The sequence below is a fragment of the Aptenodytes patagonicus genome, chromosome 6, assembly GCF_965638725.1.
Source record: "Aptenodytes patagonicus chromosome 6, bAptPat1.pri.cur, whole genome shotgun sequence".
NCBI lineage: Eukaryota > Metazoa > Chordata > Aves > Sphenisciformes > Spheniscidae > Aptenodytes > Aptenodytes patagonicus.
The window spans coordinates 52,851,689-52,870,675 of NC_134954.1; the positions used below are offsets into that span (position 1 = coordinate 52,851,689).

The window sequence follows — 18,987 nt, forward strand, 5'->3', positions numbered from 1 at the left end:
CCCATCTTTGGCTTGCATATGGAAACACTCTTTATCACCATGAAACTACAGCCTGTGTTTTGTTGTTGTGAGTGTTTTTTAATTTAAAATGAAAGCTTGCATTCTGCAGAATCTGAATATACCACATGGAACTCCCACGCATCAGACAGGCTACACAGAGTGATCTGGCTGAGCATCGGGTAGCTTTGGCTCAGACTGAACAACTCCTGACCCTTGACACAGGGAGAACCAGAGAATTGCTTGGTTTTATATATAAATAAATAAATAAATATTAAAAAGGCAGTAAAATACATAATTTATTAATACTTCTCTTTAAACCAAAACAAACAAAACCAGAAAACCTGAGTGATTTTATTTCTCACACAAATCTGTCTAAGTGGTTTAATGGTAACTCTGCCATTTTCAGACTACATATAAAATTTATCCTATACAGTTTTACAAACTTTGTTTAATTAACAGCCTGTATTAAAGTTGCATAGGTAAAACTACGTAAGACAGACCGCAGCAGATGGTACATGATCAGTAAGTCCACATCTTTCTCCTTGATGTCCAGTATTTCAATCCAATTGCTGAAGAGAAGCAATAAATGCTGCATCTAGCATTAACGATGAACTGGTGAATACATGAAAAGCCATTATGGACTACAGACAACTGTACAGTGTTACAGAGAAAAACAGAAATAAACCCTCATGTAGTAGTACAAAATGTTAAGATTAAATCCTGCCTGAAAAACAGTAGTTGACTAATGCATATGTATGAAGTCCTTCAATAACATCCAAATTGAAGTCTCTGTAGTTATTGCTTATGTCTTAAATATATTCAAAAATTCTCCCTCCTTTTTTACAAAACACTCTTTCTGTTTTTTCGTGGCTTGAACATTCGTCATCTTTTGCAGTATCACAGACCATTTGGTAAACGTAACAACTGAACCTCCTGTTAGGCTTCTGTTCTATATGTAATACAAGGTCTTTGTCAAAGTAAACTTCATGACTGTAAGTCTGAAATGAGAAAAAAAAATTCTAATTGCAGTCTCCATTTCCATGACTTGCTAATACCCATCCCATTTTCCTTGGGGAACAAAAAATATTTAATATTGGTGACCTCCGTGATCACACAGGAATTTTGTGTGGATACACACAGATTGCTCTTCCAGATAAAGGACAGAATTTTAAAACTTTGAGACGTTTCCCACATGCCTAGTTTAGGAATCTCAGTGCAATCCAGAGCATCTGATTTAAGATCCTAAGTTGCCTATGCAGTCAGTGATAAAAGAGGTGCCCAAGGTGCTGAATATTTCAGATTATCTAAGTCGGATGTCCACCTAAACTTGGACTGTATGAACAGCCCATTCCATCTCTCCAAATATACACAGAGTGAGGTCCATGCTTAATTCTATGCAAGTAGTGCAAGTTAAGCTAGTGAGACTATTTACAAGTTGTAAAGTCAAGCTGATGTAACTAGCCAGAGGGTGAGTATTCAAGTTGATAAATACTTCAGAAATACCTAAAGACAACCCCTCCCCCAGCCAAAAAACCAAATGAATCAACCAACAAAAAAAAAAAATCTTAATTTCAAATCATGGAGATTTTTAGATAAGTGAACTACTGTCTGATGGAATACTCAGAATTTTTGAGTTATGATTATTATTTTGTACAAATCTCATCCATAGCACTTGGCAACACTATTTATATATCTCTTCAAATCTGAAGAAAAATGGTAGGTAAATGGGTATGGGGAAGTGTTAGCGTAAACAAAAGACAGGAATTCTCCTCACCACATCCCAGGACTCCAGTAATGGAATACTCTTAAGTAGAATCCCATGTTCATTACAATGAAAGTCAAGGTGAGCTCTTCCATCAGCTCCTATTTGAGTAACTGCCACAGTGGATAACAAATCCAATTCATCTTCATAGTCCACAATTTTGAATGTCTTAGGAAAAACAAAACCTCAAGTTTACAAATCAAACATAAATTCACATTCCCCTCTACCTAAATTGCATAGCTCTTTTTCTTTCAGGTGATAGCAGAATTGGAAAAATTGTAGTTAAGTCTTCTGGTCAAAGAAAACTTTGCCAGCCTGATACCCAACAGGCATCTTTCCCAGCATGAGTTGTCCAATGTATTTCAGCAAAATTCCTTAAGACAGGAGAGAAGAAAGTGATGTTCTGAACAATCCTAATGTGCAAGTAGATGTATTTTATATATATCATACAGGAAATAGAAAAAAGTACTTTGAAACTGGCAGAAGAAACATATTTAAACTCCATGCCCTCTCTTGAAGCAGACACGTTAGAGACAGTATAGCTTAAAACCATTACCAGTTTTGAGGGGATATGTATATTAGGGTAATTCCATTCACACAAACACCTGTGTGTCCTGTTCAGAGCTCTCTCTTGCTCCACAGAGTATGTGACAGTGAAGAACTGAGACCACAAGGTGAAGACTGTAACTGCCTTAATTGCCTCTATCTCACTGTCATGAACCTGGTAACATACTCTTTAAATTCAGCCAGTTTTTTTCTTCCATAATGGAAAAATATCTAGTGGAATCACAAGTGTAACAGCAAGAAAAAAAAAATAGTGTGCAGACTCTAATTTTTATTATGTTTTAAAAAAAAAAAGTGGATAGAAATGAACTGCAGACCTTAAGGGTTATATTGGACTGTCCTGTATTTTTACCATAGTAAAATCTATTTCCTCAGAAAAAAGAATAGAAACGACTGCCAGAAACTGATGAATTTTAACTGTCGTGCTTATGTCAATTACAGCTCCAGCTCTAGAGAGCGAGCTAAAAAATATTCTTCATAACCTCTTGAAGACTCAACGCCAAGGCATGTGGTGTTTTCACTCTTAAGAAGCAGTTACTTAAAGGAAAAGTGTTAAATACCTTATCCTGCAATCTAATTCAAGCAATTGGAAGAGAAAAATATAGTTTAGAGATACTATATCAAAGACTAGAGGAACCTAAAGCAGAGAAAAAAAGAAATATGTTTCTTTCATTTCATAAAAATAAATGTTTAAAGGAGATGTTTGAATGAAGAGAAGAGTAATGGTTCGTCACATTAACATCTCATTTCTGTGCCACTGAAGTCGCATAGAGTTATGACGGTGTCATGGGGCATAAGATCAGTTCTTAAAAGAAAGAGACTATCCAAAGCACAAATGTCAACCAAGGAGAAAAGACGACAGAGAGGGGAAATGAAGTAATTAGAAGTTAAGACGACAAAGACAGCCACAGAAGAGGAATAACGAACTCAAAGATTAACACATCTAATGGTTACAGCCACTGCACCTGAAACTAGAATGACTTCTAGCTAGCTAAACATCTTAAATAATCCATGAACTGCTCTTAATACATCAGTTACCTCTTGTTCTGGGTCATCATCCAGCAAGTTAAAACGCTTTTTCACCACTCGACCAGAAGCTGTTACAGTAACAGCGTTGTTCACCTTTGGAGAAAAAGAAAAAAGTGGCTCTAGACTTTGGAGCATTTTAGTTTCTTCCTGTCTATTTGACAATTTCATGTTTTTTGCTTTCTGACCTTGTTTTAATCTTTCAGATGTTGTTTTACTCGTTAGCTATGCATGGCCTTAGTGCTACTATCTCTTCTTTAGAAGAGGGCTCATGAACTTGGTGGTTTTAGTTGAGATATTACTGATGTTTACTCGTATTCAGAGGTTCTCAGTCCTGTAGAGGTGCCAAAGGTTCTCAGCTACCATAATTTTTAAAACAGAAGTGACTGGAGCCAAGATGCTGGAATGAGAATTGAGACAGCGAAGTCACCACCAATTTGTTTCTTAAACTCTTACTTCCAGAAGATGGGGAAAGTAGCATCTTAAACCACCACAGCTGCTTCCACTGGGCATCATTAACACCAGAAACATTCAAAACTGGGGTATTAGTGTCTTAATGGAAGTCAAAAGGAAAAGGCACAGCACAGACAGGATTAGAACTCATATTTCTTTGCTCTTATTGCAACAGAAGTTATCTAAACAAACCCTAAAAAAAAAGTATGGCAAGTCATTAGATGACAAAGCCTCTCCTTTCTTAATTCAATGGAAGTTTTATTCCTGAGTTAGTGTAGATTTTTAATACACAAACTTTTCTTCTGCAGAAGCTTCAAAATTAGTATCGCTGATTTCCAGGGACTTTACAGCACTCAAACTATAAAAATTTGCTTTTATGTAAGACATAACTTTGTATGCTGAAGCAAAATGACAGTTCCAAGCACTGCCAAAAAATTTTCTTCACAAGTGTGCTCTTTAACCTTTTTGACGTTTAGATTGTCTTTGTGATTTTCTATCACAAAAGACTTCATGAAACAACCAAGGTGATTTAACAGCTCATTTCTACCAGAAGGTTCAGATCATCCCCTTGCCACTTGGTTCTACCTTTCTGCACTCTTCTGACCCACTGAAGATTCAGTTCTGTTCTGCTCCAGCTCCAGTTCAGCTCACCGAGCAAGCAGAAAAGTACTCACCTTTTCTGCTGGGTTATTCTTCTATTATTTTAGTGCACTGATTTGGCTCACCAAGTGTTAGATGAATGCCAAACCTGTCACAAGGGAGTGACAGATGTGCATGGCCAGGAAAAGAAACAGACTTTTGGAAGCAATGTATTGTCTTTGTTGTCTTATGAAGACTTAGTTATGAGAGACTTGAAACATTTCTAGCATTTGTATGATCAAATTACCTGAGCACCAGGGATGCACACAATTATCACTTGGTAGCACCTTCTTTTGAAGGAAATCTGTCACCATCTTTTAAGCATGTTTTATATCAGTGATACATGGTTATACTGCACACCATAAAGAATGCTGAAAACTAAAGAAAAGACTGGAGGTTTCAGAAAGCTATCCTGAAACTGTTGCTGTTTTCAAATTTTTTTCATACTGCTTAAAGTCCAATGAAGAGACGGAATGTCTTTCAATAAACTTTGAATTAAGCCCATAAAACACGGTGATTACTCACATACACGAAACCCCTGTGTATTGCTCAAAATCATACATTGTGATCTCGGACACTGAACTCACAGAGTTTTCTCTGTTGGCCACAATCGTAAAATCTTCTGCAATCTCCATTTGATCTGTATTATTTTTAACTTCCTTGAGCTTCAAGACTCTACAAAAGAAACAGAAATTACAAAGTCATGTATTCTAATCCACTACTACAACACTTCTGTATTTACAATTTAAAAAAATCAGGTATATTAAAACATCAGAAATAATTGAAATAAATTATTTTTGTTATTTGTGTTTATCAGTGAAATTTTAACAGAATGGTCCTTGAACATTTCCCATATCAAAATCTAGTGTTGCCTGCCAGTGCCCACATTCATCACGTAGAAATCTGCAGGTGTTTCTACCAGAACTTCCAATTCTGACAAATTAATAAAGTTTACAGTTTCTAGGGCTTGATGAGTGTTTTGGCCTGCAAATTGTCAAACTACTGAATTTATGCAACTTTTCCTCTAATGAAAATAAGATTTGAGAAAAAAGGCCTCATACTTTATCAAATTTGGTCCCACGTGGATTATTCTACCTGACATATCTGGATGGAAATATATCCAATCAGGTTCCAGTGAACAGCACTTCATATCCTGTATGCCATTTTTTGCCTGAAGAAGGAAGGGAAAGCTTAGAATATTAGTATTTTGAAAGTCTCACAGATCTAATTAAAGAGGAAATACTGAGCTCCTCTCCACATAATTCTGAAGGTTTTTAAGTATTGCTCCTAATCATGACCAGAAAGGATGGCAGTGGAACAATAATAATAAAAAAAATACTCAGTTCCAATTCTTAAGATATTCCATGGAACAGTTTCAACTTTTTTAATATGCAATAAGCAATGACCTTGTACCACAGCTATACATGGTCCTACCTCTCCTGAAACTAAGCAAAATGAAGATTTAGCCTACAATCTGCACACACTTCAACAATTCCAGTAATTTGAGTGTCAAAGACATGAGAAAAGCATTAACACAAATTTTGACTTGAGCTTCAAACCTCAGGCTCAGCCTCTTTTGTGCAAATATTTGTGGAGCGTGTAAGCCTGGGATAGCTTGCGATTTCAGCTGCAAGCTAGTCAAAATCTTGGGATTTTGGCAGCGGCTTTTTGTTGTTAAATTTAGCTGACCCTGCTCATTCAAATTTTCAAATGTATGAACCCACATAGAAGAAACTAGGTGCGAAAGGATTGTACAAGTCCCTTTGAATCAAAATTGATCTTCAGCTACGGTTGTGAAAGATCTGTTTTGAAAATAAGAGATAGAAGGGGATCACTGATTTGATCAGGCTAGTAAAAGAGATGAGGACGTTTACAGGCGAGAAGTTTTTTAGTGAAGAACGCTGAACTAACAGGCCTAGAAGCTGCTTGTATTACAGAAGTATCTTCAGGTCAAATCCAGATCCAAAATAAAAGCTGAGATGAGGAGCTCACGCAAAAGAATATATGATGAATAGTACATAAACAAAAATAATTGGGAACGCTGGATTAAAATGAGTAATAAAATCTTTCTAGGGAGAGAAAGGGAAGGTACAAATCAAGGATAAACTACAAACATTAAGGAAACTTATTCTGCAATGTCTTAAAACTTAAGATGTTTCTTTAGTCATGCCATTTGATAGGCTGACTAGTCAGAATTGCATTAAGATGTTACCACGCAAGGAATCAGGTAATGAGATTCTGCTTGAGCCTTAACTTTTAAGCTGAGAATTCAGTGCTGTGTAGCACTGACAGTGCTACGATTATATTGGAATGAAGGAAATAGCAGAAGCAGTACTAATTCAGAAGAAAACATTTTACACGTGACTCCACTGGGTAGCAGATGTAACACTGTGGGGTGATCCCTGTGAGAGCACCACACTAGAAAACAAGGGTATTGTTACCTCGAGCACTACTCAGAAGACGACAAACGTGATACACATTCATTTCAGAGAAGCTGCTATCTGAATATATTACCAAAGCATTGTCTTTCAGAGAACAAATATGGAAGACTCCTTTATGTTTTTTCTTGTTAGGTGTGATGATATAATGCCAAGGGTAACCTCCAATTTGAAATGCATTCTCCAGAGAAGATGCTTCAAATAACAAAGGTGGGGTATCTGCAAATATTTGGTAATGTTAACACCATTAGTAGCAGAACAATCATAATTCCATTGATCCTTACAATTCTAAATTCCAATAAAGCTACTAATTCTTCAGAACTTTTGAAGGCCGTTGGAAATACATTGGCTGCGATCTTTTATCTAGCACCAGCTATGCTACCTCACCTAGCATCCAGGCACACATCTGCAATTTCCTGTGGAAGGTTACTGCCTTCTTGGATCTTCATGCTGAACCGTGCTTCTGATACCTTTGACTTACTTCATTCCAAATGAGCTGGATAAGCAAAGACGTAGCAAACAATTAAAATTAATCTTAATCCAGCTCATCTGAATGAGAGAGGACGTACACACGAACAGATCAAAGAACGTATCAAAAGGGTCACTATTCTCTTGGGAAAAATAGTGATAAACAGCTGGAAACAGGCTAACAGTAGCAATCTCAAACAACGGAATTAAATGCAGAAAGATACCTGAATCTGAATATTCCTTCTCCTTTTGCGTAATACAACAAAATAGTGTGGACCACAAGGAATGCAATCTGTAACTGAGTTCATAAAAATCAGTAAAAATCTAGGAATTTTTGTAATTAATGGCAAAAGGTATCTAGTTTTCCCTTCAGTTCACTTGGGATAAATTATACAGATGTAATACACCATTCTTACAAGTCTTCTGTGTACTGAATGAGAGAAGCATCTTTAAGTGAAATGGACTGCACAGAGCTTTACAACTTCCACCAACTAGCTAAATAAAAGAAATCTCTACAGCTGCTATAACTGAATCAATTTTAGACTGAAGATCAGCTCTTTCCAACAGTACAGAGAAGTGCTGGAAAAAAAAATTGACAAAACATGGAGAAAATCTGCAATTACAAGGGGCATTTAAACAGGCAGAATATAAAAACCCAAGCTGAATTACTGCGAGGAGCACAAGGTTCTTATCTGGACTTTTGTGTCCCAAAGGTCTCATCCAAATTTTGACTTGTTCTTGTCCTCCTTAGTCTAAATAATTATCCAGATCCTAGCCAATGGTACTAAGATGTCACATGACATCAGAAATTATGTTTACATAGTGCTTCTCTCTTTTTCGTTCCTTCATGTTTCCAAGAACTTAGCCATTTAGATTGAAAGGCATTAGTTCACTGCCCATGAAAATGAAGTGTTTCCTAAGCTGGAAAGTGGCAGTCTTCTAGTTGTCTTTTGGACTAACACATAGGAAATGGGAGATTCTGTGCAAGATATAACAAAGTAGAGGTTATAAAAACCGAGGCACCTGCTGAAAACGTAGAGAATGTTGAAGATGGAGGCATAAGCAGAGGACCTACTGATATTAAAATCTGTCAGAAAATTAAAAATTAGTCAAGAAAATTTGTTAACATTTTACCCTATTGACTTTTTCTTTTTAAATAAAGCGTATATAGCAAGGCCCCTCAAAAATTGTGCTAGATGGACTAAATGATAGATTTAAATGCGTTTCAGTAATATATCAATCCCAAGCAGTACAGGCTGCTGATAAAATATGCCTTTCTTTTTATGTTCATTTGGCAAAGATTTGCAAGATCATAGCCACCTAAACCACTGTCATAGCATGACTCTGCTGCCTCAACTCCCTCCTTCCTGCCATGTGTCACTTGCTCTTGTTGCTCCACACCTCCTGTTCTCATTGTTTTCAAGTCCTTTCCCTGGCGTTGCCAGTTTTCAATCTCCTGTTGAGCTTCTTTATTCACTTCCTTAAAACTCTCCAGCCTCATCTAAACATAGAGCCATAAACTTGTTCCTGGCAGCTCTAACAAGTATTTGTTCTAAATGTAAAAACAATATGGGCAAAATATCTGCCTCTCTGTTTTTTTATGAAATTACTGTATCCTCTAATAATAAATCAGACTACAGTTTTAAGTTCTGGACCTTTCAGAAAGTGACATAATGAAGATTTATAGGTAGCTTTTCCATTCCTTCCACTGTGACCAAAATCAAATTCCTTACCAGTCAATAGCTGTAAATGACATGGTAGGTACATGCTAGCCTATAAGTTTTGATCTCTATACACCTCCTCTTGGGTACCTAACACACCATAAAAACATTACTGTAATAACTGCCATCCCTTCAGGCAATTTCTGTAGGGAGGCTAGGACTAAATAAGCAGGAAAATTACACAGTTAAATTACAGTAAATACAAGCTTAAACTCTGAAACTCTTAAAATCTCACTCACTGAAGCATTATGTCACATTGAACAGTCAGTCGGCCATCTCATTCTTAAAAGAAAACAGCTCAAAAACCACAGGAATGCAACTATCTGTAAAGAGCAGCCATGGCAATTGTCTGTCATGAGTTCAAAACTTCCCAACCACAAATTCTTGACTATGATTCAAGATCAAAAATGTTTTCTCCAGTACATTGGTTTTAAATTTCCACACTAAAAACTACAATGATCTATAAGACATGAGAACAAATATGGTATAGGCTTCCTATTAAAGCTCCCACAGTATGTTTTCCACAGGGCCCCTAACATTAAACTGTGGTTTTGCAGACTGAGACAGAGAGGAAAGTGAGGAGAAATTTCTCTTTGCAGAACCTGAGACATCAATTATAGCAGCCTATCACTTTGTTTGATAAAACAAAGCCTTCACTATGTAAGTCTGTATTTTATCTTTGTATATTTCCTTAGGTTTATGTAAATCTGGTTTGGTTTGCCTGTTATTATCTGATACTGTTTGCAAACATAAAGACAAAAGCATTTTTTTATGTGGACAGTCACCTGTAAAAAACATTTAATGCAGAAACTTTCAAAATTAAAGAAATAAAGGCATGCATTATTTGATATTGGTGAAACCTACTTTTTTTTTTTTTTTGGAAGGGTCTCGTGTTAACTTGTGAGAATGTATTTCTAAAGTAAAAAAAAAAGTTTCAAAGAAAGTCTCAGGCTTTGGTCATTCATTAAGATTCTTAGCACCAAATTCTAATCTCAAATGCACCAACAGAAATTATTGTTTGGTTTCAGAGAAATTAAAGTCATGACATAAAGCAGAACATTCATCAGTTAATGATTTGAGGCATAAGAATTGCTTTTAATAGACAATTTGTTCTCTCCTCAGGAATTAATTTTATTGAAACTGGCACATTTCTGACAACTTAAGAATTATCAAAATGCAACTCAGACAAATTGTATTCAGCCTCCTTGAATTCCCTCTGCAAGTTAGATTAAACGTTCTCACATCTTTTGCTTACATACTGTATACAGTTTCTGGGTGTTACTAACAGCTGTCCTAGCCCTTCTTCTTTCCCAAGAGCAGCTGTGTCTCAGAAATAAGGAAGGGGTTTCCACGTCATGCATTGCTTATGAAGTTTTTCAAATAGCTTCGTTGCTGTACTAGTTTTCTAGGTAAGCCCTATGTAATTAATTCTTGTAATTAGAAGCAAAGCAAAGCACATTTTTTACTGTAACGTAAACCCAGAAATAAAGCTACAGCACAATAGGAGTACAATAATTTTAATGTTTTTTCTTGGTGTGAAATTAATAATAAATTAATCCATAAAAGCCACCAGCCAAGATAATACAGAGATCATAAATACCTGTTATTTTAATGTTACATGGAAGACCAAATGGATACTTTCCTACAACTCCCACCTGACCATTCCAGTTGAATTCATGTCCCAAATCAAACGGCTGTTCCATGAACTAAAATAACACAGAACAATTTAGCTTTATTGATGCGTATTTACTTGCTGTTTAGTTTTACTGCTCTGTTACTACTGCATTCTTTATCTTGTTAAGATACTGCTTAAGTCTTATTTTTGAGTTAACGTTTGATTTTTGATTGGAAGAATATAAACTCAAAAGTCTCACTGCAGTTCTGTTTCAGATCAAACAATCTTCCACGCCCATCAGTTTCTAGCCTTAACACTCATCTATAACTACAGACTAGGTGTGTAAAGAAGAGCACACTCTGGTCTAGCATTTACATAGCTCCTCTCCATATATGCTTAAGTGCCTGTCTGACCCTGTATCTCTTATGTTTTGCCACCTGAACTGATGTGGGTAGAATTTTCTGATAGTGTACCCATTTGCATCTTCTGGCTGTAAATAGATTTAGGCAAGAACTGTATCCTTTGACACATTCCCCATGTACCTATGTGGCATTACATGAATATTTATGATTTGTTGCCTCAAAATAGCATGGACTGTATGAAAAATTTTGTATTTCATTACCTGTTCAGAGATGGCCTGGAAGTTATAGAGCCTGACCAGACCCACGCTATACATTACAATCAGGATTCCATTAGAAACAGCAACATCTGTCACACTATTACCAAATATCTGGGAAAAAAAAAAGGAGAAGAAAAATAGTCTATTAGGGAAGAAATAATTGAGACACGATGCAAAATACTGCCATTATGTCCTTAAATTTGCAATCGCTTTAATTTTTTACTCTGACCAAACCCTACGATCAGTGTTTTAGTTCATGAAGTTTTCTCTAACTCATCTGTTCTGCTGAGTTTCTATAACACTTTGCATTGCAGTAACACCTGAGGTTAGATTAGTCATATTCTGCAAGCAGATTCATTGTCTAATCAATTCTCAGTATATCTTCATATCATGTTACCCAGTTATTATAATACATGAATAGATTATATTACCCAGCATCCCACAGGAATGTTAGCAAAGCTAACAACTCAATCTAAAAGTACTGATTTCAGATCTTCTTTCTTCATCACCAGGGTAAAATACTAGTCTAATCATGGCTCTATGACTGTGTACAGCTGTACTAAAACTACATTATCCAGCTGTCACAGAGTACAGGATCCTCTCTGAATCCAAATTAGACACATACATGAGAAGCTGACTTACCCCTTTTAACAATTATGCAGTATTCATTTGTGCCACCGCTTAACACATCTCCACTGAGAAAAACCCAACAAACTAATTCTTAGTATTTAATGAATAACAACACGTGAAGTTCGTAATTTTTGTAATAGAGATGCTTGGAAATGCAGTTTTCATTTCTTTAATCTGAATCACTATGTGAAAAAGCAATTAAAACAGGGTTAAAACAGGCTTAAAAACAATTTAAAAAAAAAGAAACCCAAAAGCTGTAATACTCCTAAATCACTATCAAGGATCTTGTGATCACTTTGGTCCCGAAAGATACATTCACTCCCGAGACCTTGCCTTTTATTTAGTCTTATGGCTCTTTCTCAATACATTTGTTAGCTTAGGTCCCAGTGTCTTCCAGACCCAGAATCTAATAGTCTTCCAACCCTAAACTCTCCTTCCTTGAGACCTTAGCTAGCCTGAACTCAGAATTTATTGTGGTATACCATCTCAGTAAAGCTGATGCATTAGATGCTTCTGCAGTCTTGAACAGTAACCCTAATCCTAACTCTAATTAAACAGTTACATTCCACTGATCTGTATCAGGTTTGGCATTGCATTCACTGGTTGCTTCCTCTGCTGGGTGTATTCTCAAATCCCAAATTCTGTCCTGACATTATTCCTAGCTGTAACAATTACTCTGATGAGTACTCAGTACAGGCCCAACTGAAGAAGTACTCTTTTAGACCTTTTGCCTATTATGTCCATGATGAATCTGGCATGCCATTCTTAACCAGATTGAGAATACCTTTGAAACTGGTAACAACTGTTTTTTCCAGTCCTAACTACTAATTTTGAACAGAACAATACACAGTGCCCCTAAACTTTCATGGGCCCAAATGAAAAATATTTAACCCTATTCCTTCACTTGCCAGCCCAATCTCAATTACAGCCTCAACCTAACCCAGCACCCCCTAAAACCCACTAATAGCTCTGGACCCCAAATGAGACTAGCTCACAGAGCTCTGAAGACAGAGTCTGCATGTATGCACTGTTCCATTTATAAGTAGTATCCAGAGCGCTTTTGACTTAACACAGAAATGTTTCTTCACCAGAACAGTAAAACTTGCCATCTGGTTTGAGGTTTCCTAATATATACACTCTTACTTACAGGTCACAAACCGACCTCAGAAAGGTTGTTTGCTCTTGACTGATAAAGCAAGACACATATTTACATTTTGCCATTCAATATCAATGATAATACAAGTTTGAAACATTTGTAACTGCATACAGAATTCATAGACTATTACTAGGAGTGGGTCAGAAGCACATCTATCTTTCTTTAAAGAGGTGAAAAGAAGTCTACAAACACTTTAGCATTCCCTAATTCTTATGATTGCTATAAGTAAAGGCTAAAGTCCTTCTACATGTCAGAGAGTAACCCAACAGCAGAATGCATTTGTATTTTCTCCCCTAGTCATTTGAATTAAGAATCTTCCCCCCCAACCAGACACAAGAAGAACATTACTGCTAATTAACGTTTCTGGGCACTATGCTTTTATGAGCTGTAAGTATGAATTCTGAAATTCTGGGACAATTGCCTAAACCATGCCTCTTGTACAACTACAGTACAGATCATGATTAACAGAGGAATTAACTTACCTTTTTGTTTATTTCTAGCATTCCAATGAATGAAAGAGGCAAAACTTGGAATACAGCAAGATAGAACAATACAGACTGTTGGATACCTGCCTGGGAAGGAATAACAATACTGAATAAAGTTATTATACTTGAGGCATTTATTAACGGTAGGACATCTTCCTCTTCTACCATAATAACAAAGCATAATGTCTCCATCTCTGTCCTTGTAAATTTTTTTAATCTATTTTGTAAAGATTTAAGAATGACAGATTTTTTCAACAAACTTACCTGTCGTGCTGCTGCAGGGAGTTTATTCTGAGCTGACTTTACAACCATTACCTCTTGAGGAGTATCCCAGCTCAGATACCTATTTGTGACAAGAAAGGCCTATCTTAATAATTTAAAAATCATTTGATAATAAATACATTATTTCAAATAAAATATAATCTACTATAACTAGGCAGATCCCTGTGTCCAGGCAAACTGTTCAGTATCTGATTCAGGAAAGGTGCCCGAGATGTTTGCTGTTTGCAATAATGCAAAACCCACAGAACTAGGAATGGCTTATTCCATACAGGATTGTGAGAAAAATCCTGAAAGTATGAACATTCACTGTCTTAATTTTTCTCCTTCCCTTCACAAATCACTGCTTTCTTATCCTTCAGTCTAAAGGAAATAATTTCTTCTGAGAACTGAAAAAAAGATGCAGTTTACCAGAAGCAGTAACTGCTCTGCTTTTAAAGAGCAAAATAGCTACCCTATGGAGAAGGGTACGCTTGCAAGTAAAAAATGGCTTAAACTTTAAATGTATTTTTCTTATGTTTTATGAAGTTTGTTTTACAGCTCTTAAGGGTCCTCTCCTAGTATGTTGCCATTGCAATATTAAAGGCTGTAAAATTGTCAGAGAAAAGCCAATAGTAGCCTAGTTTTTGTGGCTTTTGTGGAACTTGATACCAAATTTGAGACCGTAATACTTAAGCTGCTGAAATTCTTCTATAGAAAACAGCATGCAGGAACAGTACTCCAGGTAATATGCTAGACTAACAAACCTGAAGTCAGCCATAGGATAGTACTAAAATAAACACGATTCCCTTTCTCCAGTATAGTACTAATGATTTTTAATTATATAAGCCTAGTCAATGTTTAATACCTGAATTTGCAACAGGAACCGGCAAGGTATATTTTTTCCAGTATTTCTCCACTATCAGCAGAGAGACGTAGAAGCCAGTTCTGCACTGTCAAGACTATCAGGGAAGATTTATAGTCTGATGGACTTGGTAGCATTTCCCCCTATGTAACAAAAGGTTATCAGAACAAAGTTTGTATGAGGAGAATACATAACATTCTGACACAGTAGCAAGAAAAGAAAAGTTAATACATGTTCCTCAAAAACTAAAGGTGGAAAGCTGCCGGCTAATCACATCAGGATCTCTAAGCTCATGTCTGTGCTAAATAATCAGCTGACTATCACATAAATAATCTGTTGTCACACTTCTCGCAAGGCAGTTACCTCTTCTAGAAAAGACACCTTTTAAAACTTCTTTGCCTTGCACAAATGAAGTGTAACTGCTTATTGATCTAATTGATACCAGTCTTGAAGAGACAATTGTTTAAATATTGTGGAATAAGACATTAAGTGGTAACTCAACAGTAACTGCTAAGAATGGTATTCACGCTGCTTTATTTTTAGGCACCTCAAGGATAGGGCTAATATTCCTAAGCTCTGTGGACAGTGGAAGAGAGAAAAACTCCTCAAGGAGGAGGGAAATTATATCATCTATTAGCTAGAAACAGCAGAACAGCTTTTGGGCAGAGTTGCTTTAATGGGTCTTCAGTTTATCTGCTTTTTTTTTTTTTATGTCAACAGATCTCGTAAAAACTAAAACTCCCACCTACTGCCATTGCTAATTAAAAAATAAAGAAAAAATTAAACAGAATTTATGTTGTAAGGAATTAGAGTTAGTTGCATAAGCATAAAGGTACTGTTTTCAAAATCTTCCACGAAAGCTCACAAAAAAGCATTTGAATGCGCTATTGAGAAATTCAGAGAAGTATACCTCTGAACATTCAGTCAAAATAAATAAGCACGTTGCAAACCTTAAATGACCTAACTCTATAAAAACACTGAGAAAATAGTTCAGAGGGAAAGAACACTCTATTCTAAATATGTTTCACTGAAAGATATTAATTTGTTTTTTTCCACAACAATGCTTTATTAAAAAGTAATCTTACCAGTGGGCATTCCAATAATAAAGCATCTTCTATTTTTTCTGACTTAGAACACTTTGGCTTTTGATAAAGTATTCTTGGCTCTTGTGCAATGCTGGAGGAAAATGATTGCTAATCATTAGTCTACTTTATGAACTACTTTCTATCAACAAGTCATTTCATACAGTTTTATAAATCCTGCCTTCTCTTTAGGCAGGTCAGAAATCTAAACATCTCATTTTTACTTTGTAAATATAACCTGAAATTGCTCTCAAAATAAGGCCTAATAAACAATAGTTAGTATAACGTAATATTTAAAAGCTAACCTTCTCTGTATTTTGTGGTTTGGTGTTTTTGTTTTGTTTTGTTTTTAAATAACAAACTTAATAGTAACATTCTTACTTTACTGATATATATTGAAAAGAAGGCATATTCCAGAAACTAACGATCATCCTGGAACCTTCCCCTCAAGCTCTTTCAGTGTTGCCTTTCATAATATAAAGGCGTGGCATCATGTACAGATATTTAACCCCACCCCCCACCCCGCCCAGTAGAATAAAAACTTCACAGTGTGCAGAGTTTTCCCCTCAGGGCTAGGATGAGACAAAAGATAAACCTGAAAGATGCTAGATGGGTTAACCCAGAACTGGAAAGCATTCAGACAATGTAGGAATAAACCACGGCTAAGTAGATTCAGATCTCTGCTGTAAGTGATAGATTAATTTAATTAACTCTCAGTGGTTTACAGTGACAGAGTAATTTGTCTTATGTATCATATGACACTGTCTCAAAACTGTTCTCACCACAACTTACTCAGCAATGCAGTTCTCCAAGTCCCTGCTACCTCCCTCACAAGAGGGATGGGCAAGAACAAGGACTGGTGTAAGCAGCATTTCCCGTCCTCTACCCTGCCCTGTGCTGCCTCCTAATCTGTGCCTCTGCAGCTGATCACAGAACAGGAGAGTACATCAGATCAGAGAACTGATCTGCAAAATACATTAACAAAAACCAGCAAGTACTCCACACACTGCACTTTTACGTGAACAATGATTTAATTCTTTAATGCAGAATTTATACCAAGCTTGTTACATAGGCTGATTTTGTGACACATTCTTTAACACACTGCTAGTTACCAGATCACAAAGAACTACCGTTCATTTGGCTTTTTAGTGCAAAATTATAAAATGCTGATAATCTTCCACTCCTGTTAAAGTGCTCTGAAAGCTGAAGTTATACAGCACCAGTAAGATCAGACTTTCCTTCGCCAAAGCAGGTGGCACGTTAAGACACAATGGCATCTGACTGTAATTTAACAAAGATTTATGCACCCGGTTATTTTTTGTTCATAAGTAAATTCCACTCAATTCACAGGGGCTATTTGGATGAGTAAAGTTAGCAACATATCTAAAACAGAATCACAGCGTTAAAACTGTAAGCCAGGGTAACTTTTAATTGTAAATTTATTACCTGCTAATACAGCACTGGTAATTGTCTAAGTAAATTCTTCCTCTTTCATATGCAATAGGAGATGCAGAATGAGTTGTCCAAACGTTCTTGAATTTAGTACTTTCCTGAAACAGACAGTGATTGTAACAGTGATGGCTTTTGTAACAGACCTGGCTTTTGGCAAATATTTTATTTGGCTCTTGCAGCTTAATAATTTACTTTAATTCAACCTTTGCTGTTGAATACATAAGGAAAAATCTTACTTTTTTTTTTGTTTTAAACCAAATTAAAAGACCTTTTTCAGGGAAATTGTCTTTTTTTTTTAAACCACATTAAAAGATCTTTTTATTAGCTATTATGGACAGCGTGGGTAATGAATATTTTGTCATTAACTTGCCTGCATTAAAATTAAAACTGGCAACTAAACTTTAATGGCAACTTTTAAAATCAAGGACAAAACTCCCCAGAGTGGAGTTATGCACATAATCTTTTATATGTAATTAATTGAATTTACTGAACATCTGACTCCATTCTGCTGTTGGTGTTTTGTGTGAAAGGTAGAAAAACGCGTTTACGGTTATTTGCAAAAAGTGCCTGAAATGTTAATGGGATAAACTGCTCACACAGAGTTTCTTGCATGCATTAGAGACATCAGGAGCTCTAGACCGTTAACAAAGGTTCCAGTCTTACAAAAAAAAAAAAAAAAGTATTTGCGTAAGTCAGATGTACTCATTTTTATTTCAATAAACCTTGCATGCCCATTGATCTAGTTGTATAAGTGGACACTTTAGCTGACTTCCAATAAATATATTTTTAAAATAAGACAATTGCCAATTCACTTCCACATATTCACTTTCAATGCATTTCAATCAACGACTGCGTGGGAGCAGTAATCGTTTTGATAAAAAAAACAAACAAGTTCACTTTAGTCTATAATTGGTTTAATTCCTATTTTTTCTGTAACATAAATTTCACTGACACATTAGGGGTACGTTTACCTGAAGACCTCTGCTGATTATCTTATTTTGTTGTGAGAACTTCATTCGAATTTAACATTGATGCTCGCTAAAACACTATGAATATTGGTATTAAATATTAAGCCATCTTAGGGGAAGAAATAAGTGATATAAAATCGCATAAAAGGCTATTTCTAACAGGATTATTAGATTTACAAGTGCTTCTGCAGTTTTTCCACAGCATAGTCCCCTCTACATTTCTAGGTCTGAGCCTCATGAAATAAATTTAACCATTTGTAACTCTCTCCAGCAAAACTGCAGCTTTTTTCTCCGCAAACTTGTTAGTCAGCGTGACCAGGGACTTCCCAAACACCCGGGTTGAGGACTGACGCTCAGACCACCCCGGCTGAAAGCCAGTACAGGCAGGGGCTCAGCCAGCGCCGGAAAGCATCGCTATTACCTGACATAGTATCTTTCTGAGGAGTCCCAGGTTTTTTCTGTGGGCGACACCAGCATCTCTGGCATAAAAGCCGTGGGCCCTGCGGGTGAGGAGGCGGCAGACGTTGTGAGCCCCAGGCGCCCGGGAGGGGGCCCTCCTCCCGCCGGCGGCTGCCTGCGGGCACATTCCTGGGCCTCGGGGCAGGCTCGCCTTTGTCCCCCGTTCTTGGCGGGACGAGCAGCCTGCCAGGGCCCGCACCGGATTTCTCTCACCCCCCCCCGCCCTGCCCGGCGAGAGGTGAAGCGAAGCGGGAAAAGGCACTCGCGGGCCCTCGCTCTCTGACTCCCGAGAGACTCAAACCGAGGCCTTCCGACCAGGCTCCGCCG

General features: G+C 36.8%; 1 protein-coding gene across 3 annotated transcripts; it reads right to left on the minus strand.

Annotated features, from left to right (window-relative positions):
* Positions 1 to 278: 278 nt before the first annotated feature.
* DCAF17 (DDB1 and CUL4 associated factor 17) lies at positions 279 to 18,946 on the minus strand. 3 transcript variants are annotated; one of them, XM_076342613.1, is made up of 14 exons: positions 18,623 to 18,850; positions 17,228 to 17,331; positions 15,785 to 15,875; positions 14,703 to 14,842; positions 13,841 to 13,919; positions 13,574 to 13,663; positions 11,309 to 11,416; positions 10,672 to 10,777; positions 6,959 to 7,101; positions 5,506 to 5,615; positions 5,032 to 5,119; positions 3,365 to 3,448; positions 1,775 to 1,930; positions 279 to 612 (listed from the first exon to the last, which is right to left on the minus strand). In XM_076342613.1, exons 1-14 carry the CDS (start codon positions 18,785 to 18,787, stop codon positions 520 to 522), a joined length of 1,557 nt encoding a protein of 518 aa, XP_076198728.1. In that variant the 5' UTR covers positions 18,788 to 18,850; the 3' UTR covers positions 279 to 519. The 3 variants fall into 3 exon arrangements, with proteins under 3 accessions (XP_076198728.1, XP_076198729.1, XP_076198727.1); XM_076342614.1 differs by having other exon boundaries at positions 523 to 998; positions 18,623 to 18,946; XM_076342612.1 differs by lacking the exon at positions 13,574 to 13,663 and having other exon boundaries at positions 523 to 998.
* Between the last annotated feature and the right edge of the window lie 41 nt (positions 18,947 to 18,987).

Coding starts and splice junctions, on each gene's coding strand:
- DCAF17 (XM_076342614.1), bottom strand. CDS start 18,787: ATGTGCCCGCAGGCAGCCGCCGGCGGGAGGAGGGCCCCCTCCCGGGCG. Junction 11,417..13,573: donor TGCTAGAAATAAACAAAAAG/GTAAGTTAATTC, acceptor TTTTTTTCCCAG/ATATTTGGTAATAGTGTGAC. Junction 3,449..5,031: donor TGGCCAACAGAGAAAACTCT/GTGAGTTCAGTG, acceptor TTTTCTCCAAAG/GTGAACAACGCTGTTACTGT.